Source organism: Chaetura pelagica, unplaced genomic scaffold (genome assembly GCF_000747805.2).
Source record: "Chaetura pelagica isolate M959 unplaced genomic scaffold, ChaPel_1.0 scaffold494, whole genome shotgun sequence".
NCBI classification, from domain to species: domain Eukaryota; kingdom Metazoa; phylum Chordata; class Aves; order Apodiformes; family Apodidae; genus Chaetura; species Chaetura pelagica.
The window spans coordinates 440,345-446,372 of record NW_009952992.1 but is presented as its reverse complement, the minus strand read 5'-3'; the positions used below and the strand labels follow the sequence as shown (position 1 = coordinate 446,372).

At 59.8% G+C, this 6,028-nt stretch overlaps 3 protein-coding genes across 3 annotated transcripts in view; 2 read left to right on the top strand and 1 right to left on the bottom strand.

Annotated features, from left to right (window-relative positions):
* Positions 1 to 2,663, bottom strand: part of ZMYND12 (zinc finger, MYND-type containing 12) — an 18,292-nt gene extending 15,629 nt beyond the window's left edge. Inside the window, exon 1 of the mRNA XM_009996556.1 lies at positions 2,626 to 2,663. Coding sequence (XP_009994858.1) covers positions 2,626 to 2,663 — 38 coding nt within the window. The remainder of the gene's footprint in view (positions 1 to 2,625) is intronic.
* On the top strand, positions 2,656 to 3,840 carry PPCS (phosphopantothenoylcysteine synthetase). The gene is made up of 2 exons (XM_009996550.1): positions 2,656 to 2,754; positions 3,517 to 3,840. Exons 1-2 carry the CDS (start codon positions 2,662 to 2,664, stop codon positions 3,838 to 3,840), a joined length of 417 nt encoding a protein of 138 aa, XP_009994852.1. The 5' UTR covers positions 2,656 to 2,661.
* Positions 3,841 to 4,479: 639 nt separating this feature from the next.
* Positions 4,480 to 6,028, top strand: part of CCDC30 (coiled-coil domain containing 30) — a 36,270-nt gene continuing 34,721 nt past the window's right edge. Inside the window, exon 1 of the mRNA XM_009996555.1 lies at positions 4,480 to 4,485. Within this exon, the coding sequence (XP_009994857.1) occupies positions 4,480 to 4,485 (6 nt within the window). The remainder of the gene's footprint in view (positions 4,486 to 6,028) is intronic.

The window sequence follows — 6,028 nt, the reverse complement described above, 5'->3', positions numbered from 1 at the left end:
TGCTCCCCGCTCTGCTCCCTGCCCTGCTCCCTGCTCTGCTCCCTGCTCCCAGCTCTGCTCCCTGCTCCCAGCTCTGCTCCCAGCTCAGCTCCCAGCTCAGCCCCCAGCCAGAGGCAGGCAGGGCAGGCAGTGAGGAAGCACCATCCCTGCCTCCTGCTCAGCTCCCTCCGGAGGCCTCTCCCTGGTTCCATCCCAGCCCTCATCCCTCGGGCCTCACCCCCGTGCCCGGGCCTGTTCCAGTCTGGGGACCTCGCTCTGGACATTCCCCTCAGCCCTGTCCTGGCCCTTCCTTCCTGCTTCCCGCTCTCACCGCGGCTCCCCCGCTGTGTCCTGGGCCTGTCCTGGGCCTGGTCCCTCTGTCCTGGGCCTGGTCCCTGTGTCCCGGGTCTGGTCCCTGTGTCCCAGGTCTGGTCCCTGTATCCTAGGTCTGGTCCCTTTATCCCGGGTCTGGTCCCTGTGTCCTGGGCCTGTCCTGGGTCTAGTCCCTGTGTCCTGGGCCTGTCCTGGGCCTGGTCCCTGTGTCCCGGGTCTGGTCCCTGTGTCCCAGGTCTGGTCCCTGTATCCCGGGTCTGGTCCCTGTGTCCTGGGCCTGTCCCAGGTCTGGTCCCTGTGTCCTGGGCCTGTCCCAGGTCTGGTCCCTGTGTCCTGGGCCTGTCCCAGGTCTGGTCCCTGTGTCCCAGGTCTGGTCCCTGTGTCCCGGGTCTGGTCCCTGTGTCCCGGGCCTTGTCCCTGTGTCCTGCGCGTGTCCTGGGCCTTGTCCCTGTGTCCCGAGGCTGTCCCGGGTCTGGTCCCTGTGTCCTGGGCCTTGTCCCTGTGTCCTGGGCCTGGTCCCTGTGTCCTGGGCCTTGTCCCTGTGTCCCGAGGCTGTCCCGGGTCTGGTCCCTGTGTCCTGGGCCTTGTCCCTGTGTCCTGGGCCTGGTCCCTGTGTCCTGGGCCTTGTCCCTGTGTCCCGAGGCTGTCCCGGGTCTGGTCCCTGTGTCCTGGGCCTTGTCCCTGTGTCCTGGGCCTGGTCCCTGTGTCCTGGGCCTTGTCCCTGTGTCCCGAGGCTGTCCCGGGTCTGGTCCCTGTGTCCTGGGCCTTGTCCCTGTGTCCTGGGCCTGGTCCCTGTGTCCTGGGCCTTGTCCCTGTGTCCCGAGGCTGTCCCGGGTCTGGTCCCTGTGTCCTGGGCCTTGTCCCTGTGTCCTGGGCCTGGTCCCTGTGTCCTGGGCCTTGTCCCTGTGTCCCGAGGCTGTCCCGGGTCTGGTCCCTGTGTCCTGGGCCTTGTCCCTGTGTCCTGGGCCTGGTCCCTGTGTCCTGGGCCTTGTCCCTGTGTCCCGAGGCTGTCCCGGGTCTGGTCCCTGTGTCCTGGGCCTTGTCCCTGTGTCCTGGGCCTGGTCCCTGTGTCCTGGGCCTTGTCCCTGTGTCCCGAGGCTGTCCCGGGTCTGGTCCCTGTGTCCTGGGCCTTGTCCCTGTGTCCTGGGCCTGGTCCCTGTGTCCTGGGCCTTGTCCCTGTGTCCCGAGGCTGTCCCGGGTCTGGTCCCTGTGTCCTGGGCCTTGTCCCTGTGTCCTGGGCCTGGTCCCTGTGTCCTGGGCCTTGTCCCTGTGTCCCGAGGCTGTCCCGGGTCTGGTCCCTGTGTCCTGGGCCTTGTCCCTGTGTCCTGGGCCTGGTCCCTGTGTCCTGGGCCTTGTCCCTGTGTCCCGAGGCTGTCCCGGGTCTGGTCCCTGTGTCCTGGGCCTTGTCCCTGTGTCCTGGGCCTGGTCCCTGTGTCCTGGGCCTTGTCCCTGTGTCCCGAGGCTGTCCCGGGTCTGGTCCCTGTGTCCTGGGCCTTGTCCCTGTGTCCTGGGCCTGGTGAGACCCCGGCCATGAGGGGACATCAGGGGACACTGGGGGAACCCGGGCATGAGGGGACAGGGGGACATCAGGGGGAACCCGGGCATGAGGGGACATTGAGGGAAAACCAGGTGTGAGGGGACATGAGGGGACATTGGGGAGAACCCAGGCATAGGGGGACACTGGGGGGACATCGGGGGGGAACCTGGGCATGAGGGAACAGGGGAACATTGGAGAGACCCTGGGCATGAGGGAACTGGGGGACATCAGGGGGAGCCTGGGCATGAGGGGACATCGGGGGGAACCCGGGCAGGAGGCAGCTGGAGGGGTTCCCTGTGTGAGGGGGACGAGGTGACCCCAGGATGGGAGGGCAGGGTAGCCCCAGGGTTCAGGTATGAGGGGACAATGAGATCCCCAAATTACTCTGGGGATCTAGTGTGAGGGGCTGGGGTGGCCCCGAGGACCAAGGGGGGAGGGGGATGAGGCACCTGGGGGGTGGTCACCAGCGCTGGGGTCACCAGGCATGAGGGGACCAGGTGACCGTGGGGCTCTGGTATGAGGGGAGGAGGGTCCCCTGGGGGCTCCAGCCTGGCACGAGGGGCTGAGGTGTCCCTGGGGGTTTGGTGAGAGAGGATGAGGTGGCCTTGGGGGGTGCCAGTGTGAGCGGTCCCAGTGCTGGGGCCAGCACTGCCCTGCTCAGGTCAGAGCTGGTCAGTGACAGGGGGTTCTCTGAGGGGGTTCTTGGGCTCCCTGAGGTGCTGTGGGGGGGTCTCAGTGGCTCTGGCCCACCCTGGAGTGGGGGTGGGCAGCCCGGCCTGACTGCACTGCTGTTCCTGGCAGGCTCCAGCGTCATGTTTTACCTGGCAGCTGCTGTGTCTGATTTCTACATCCCTGCCTCCGAGATGCCTGAGCACAAGATCCAGTCCTCGGAGGGGCCCCTGCAGGTCAGACACCCCGGGGACATGTCCCCAACACCCCCCTCCTCCTTCCCCACCCCCTGCCTGTCCCCATGTCCTGCCAGGGTCACTGGCAGTGGGTGAGACCTGGGAAAGCTGCAAAAGCAGCAACTTGCTGGCCAAAATCCATGTGTGTTTTCTCAGGGAATGGGAGGGTGTGTTTCCATGGGAGCAGCATCCCGTGGGAATAACCCCTTGCAGCTGTACATGCTTGCAACATCAGTATGAGTAGATGGTGGATCTCAGCTGAGGAACACTTGCTGCTGGAGCACTTCAGTTAGCTTTTAACAAGTTGCTGGGCTTCATTCTCTATCCTTAATGTAGGAAAAATGAGGCCCTGCCCAATTCCCAGTGGCAGACCCAGGGGTTAAGAAGCTGGAGAACAGACTCCTCCTTTTTCCCCCAGAGTTTGGCATATGTATGTTTCATGTGCCTTGAAGAGCTGCTGGAAAGAAGGGTTAAGATTTGACAAGGTGACTGGACTTTGGAGTTCATGCAGTCACTTGGAGGGGGCTCCTTCCTTGCTGGAGAACACCCTGCTAATTGTTCACATCAAACTGCTAATTGGATTTAATTTTACAGTTCATGCCAGTGACATTTTCACCTGGTTTGGTGAGGTCTGATCAAATACTGCTTTGGAAAACTTCCCAGTGTCAATAAAACAGGAAGGGAAGCTGGAATTTTCCCCAACACCCCTTCCAGCTCTTCCTAAACAGAAATGTGTCTCTTGTTTGTCCTTCCCCAATGTAGATCACAATGAAGATGGTGCCAAAAATGCTGTCTCCTCTCGTCAAGGAGTGGGCCCCAGAGGCTTTTGTCATCTCCTTCAAACTGGAGACAGATCCCTTGATCCTGATGGATAAATCCCTCCAGGCTCTGGAGAAATACAGGCACCAGGTGGTGGTCGCCAACATCCTGGAGTCCAGGAGAACCTCTGTTATTATTGTGACCAAAGACTCACAGACTCCTTTATCTCTTTCTGAGGAGGAAATAGCTCAAGGCATGGAAATAGAGGAGAAGATAGTGAATTACCTGCAGGGCCTGCACACTGCCTTTATAGAGAAGAAAGGTTGAGGAGCAGCTCTGGATGGAACGGGTGGAATTGTGCTAGGAAGGGAGTGGAACTGGAGTGATTCTCCATCCCAGGGAACTGCATCCTCAGTGCCTCCCTGGGAATGCTGCCGTCCAAAGCCCTGTGACTTCCCTGCAGCTCAGTCATGGTTGTTGTTGCTTGCTTTGTCAAAGAAAATACAATGAAGTGAAACCAATCCAAGGGATGATCTTTGTCCTGGTGTCTCGCCGAGGAAAGGATTTCTTGCTTTGTCTCTGTCCCCTGGGCTGGGAGAGCTGGGAGGTGGAGAAATGGTCTGTGTGTCTATCAAAGATTGTCTTGAGCCTGCCTCTTCCAAAGTTGCTTTTCAAATTGTTGGATGGAAGGAATGGTGCTTTGCAGAGAAGAAAGTGGGCTGGTTTTGTGATCTGAAAGGAGTGACAGAGCTGGGAAGCAGGTGGTGTTGGGAGTGCACAGTGGAACAAGTGTGGCATAGGCTGGAGGACAAATGAGGTGACAGTCCTGGAGGGAGCATCGGTTGCCTGGGGGAAGATCCAGTGGAGCTGCTCAGAAGTGTGGCTCCAAAGTCAGGCACTGTGGCAGTGTCCCTAAAGCAGCTGTTGCACTGGGGTGTTCCTTCCATCCTGTGGGTTCTGGGGGGGATGAAGGTGAGGAAACGTGTGGCACAGGGTGGGCTCTGTGGCTTGAGCTTGAGAGGTTGGAGGAGGAGCAGGCAGGGAGGGTGGGGATCAGCCTTGGGCTGAGAACTGTCTCTTGGCTCTTTGAGTGAGTGAGAACTGGGATGTTCCTGTTTTTTTCGAAGCCTAAAGGATTACCAGCACCTAAGCATGTGTTCCTCATGCTTACAGGAAGCAAAGTGTGTGATTCTGTGGGGAAAAAACTTCCCTGCAGCTGGACCAGTGTGTGGTGTGTGTGCAGGCCTCCCTTGGAACAAATTCACTGGAATAATGGAATCAAAGACTGGTTTGGGTTGGAAGGGACCTTAAAGACCATCTAGATCCAACCCCCTGCATGGGCAGGGACACCTCCCAGCAGCCCAGGCTGCTCCAAGCCCCATCCAACCTGCCCTTCAACACTGCCAGGGATGGGGCAGCCACAGCTTCCCTGGGCACCCTGGGCCAGGCTCTCACCACCCTCACAGGGAAGAACTTCCTCCTCATGTCCCCCCCTCTTCCAGTTTTAATCCATCCCCCCTTCTCCCTCCCTGCCCTTGTCCCAAGCCCCTCCCCAGCTTTCCTGGAGCCCCTTCAGGAACTGGAAGCTGCTCTAAGGTCTCCCTGGAGCCTTTTCTATCGCACAAGAACAGCTCTTGCACTCGAAGCCTCTCCTGAGGTGGGACTGGGCTCTGTCTAAACCCACCAAGCTCTCCAGGAGGCAGCAGAACTTTTGTGATGACACTGATCACCTGGAAATCAGGTGTGCTTCTAAAATGGGGAACAGGGAGATAGTTTGGGATGGGAGGAACAGTCCAGGAGTGCTGAGATCCAGCTGGGAACTGAGTCACGAGAAGAACGAACAACTTCTGGGACTGGTACTTGGAGAAGGTGAAGTGAGAACTGGAGACTTCCGAGATGTGGGAAATGCCTGCTGGAGATGTGCAGATAGGGAAGGAGAAGGTGGAGTGTCCTGCACGTGCTGGATGTGTTGATGAGCTCTGAGAGCTGCCTGTCTTCATCTCCCAGTTTGAGGGATGTGAGTGTTGGGGTCCTGCTGGTTGAGGGGTTTCCCTTGGCTGCGTTTGGAGCCCTTTGTTTGGAGAGGGGGGGGCTGGCAAAGATGGGAATATAAAAACTTGGATAGAGGGAATGGGTGTTGGCGGGAGTGCTGGGGCAGGGAGTGGGAGAAGAGCAGCAGGTGCTGTCCTTGGAGGAGGGGTTTCCCTTGGCTGCGTTTGGAGCCCTTTGTTTGGAGAGGGGGGGGCTGGCAAAGATGGGAATATAAAAACTTGGATAGAGGGAATGGGTGTTGGCGGGAGTGCTGGGGCAGGGAGTGGGAGAAGAGCAGCAGGTGCTGTCCTTGGAGTGTCCTTTGGGGCTGTGGGAACATCCGGACGGGCTTCCCAAGGACCCCAGGCAGCTCCAGGGCAGGTCAGTGCTGCGCTGCCCCCTTCCTCCGTGCCCTGGGACCCCCGGCCGGGCTGGGCTCCCTCCGGGAAGCGCTTCTAGGCGGGAATGGGGACGGTCGCCGGGA

Coding starts and splice junctions, on each gene's coding strand:
- PPCS (XM_009996550.1), top strand. CDS start 2,662: ATGTTTTACCTGGCAGCTGCTGTGTCTGATTTCTACATCCCTGCCTCC. Junction 2,755..3,516: donor CCTCGGAGGGGCCCCTGCAG/GTCAGACACCCC, acceptor TCCCCAATGTAG/ATCACAATGAAGATGGTGCC.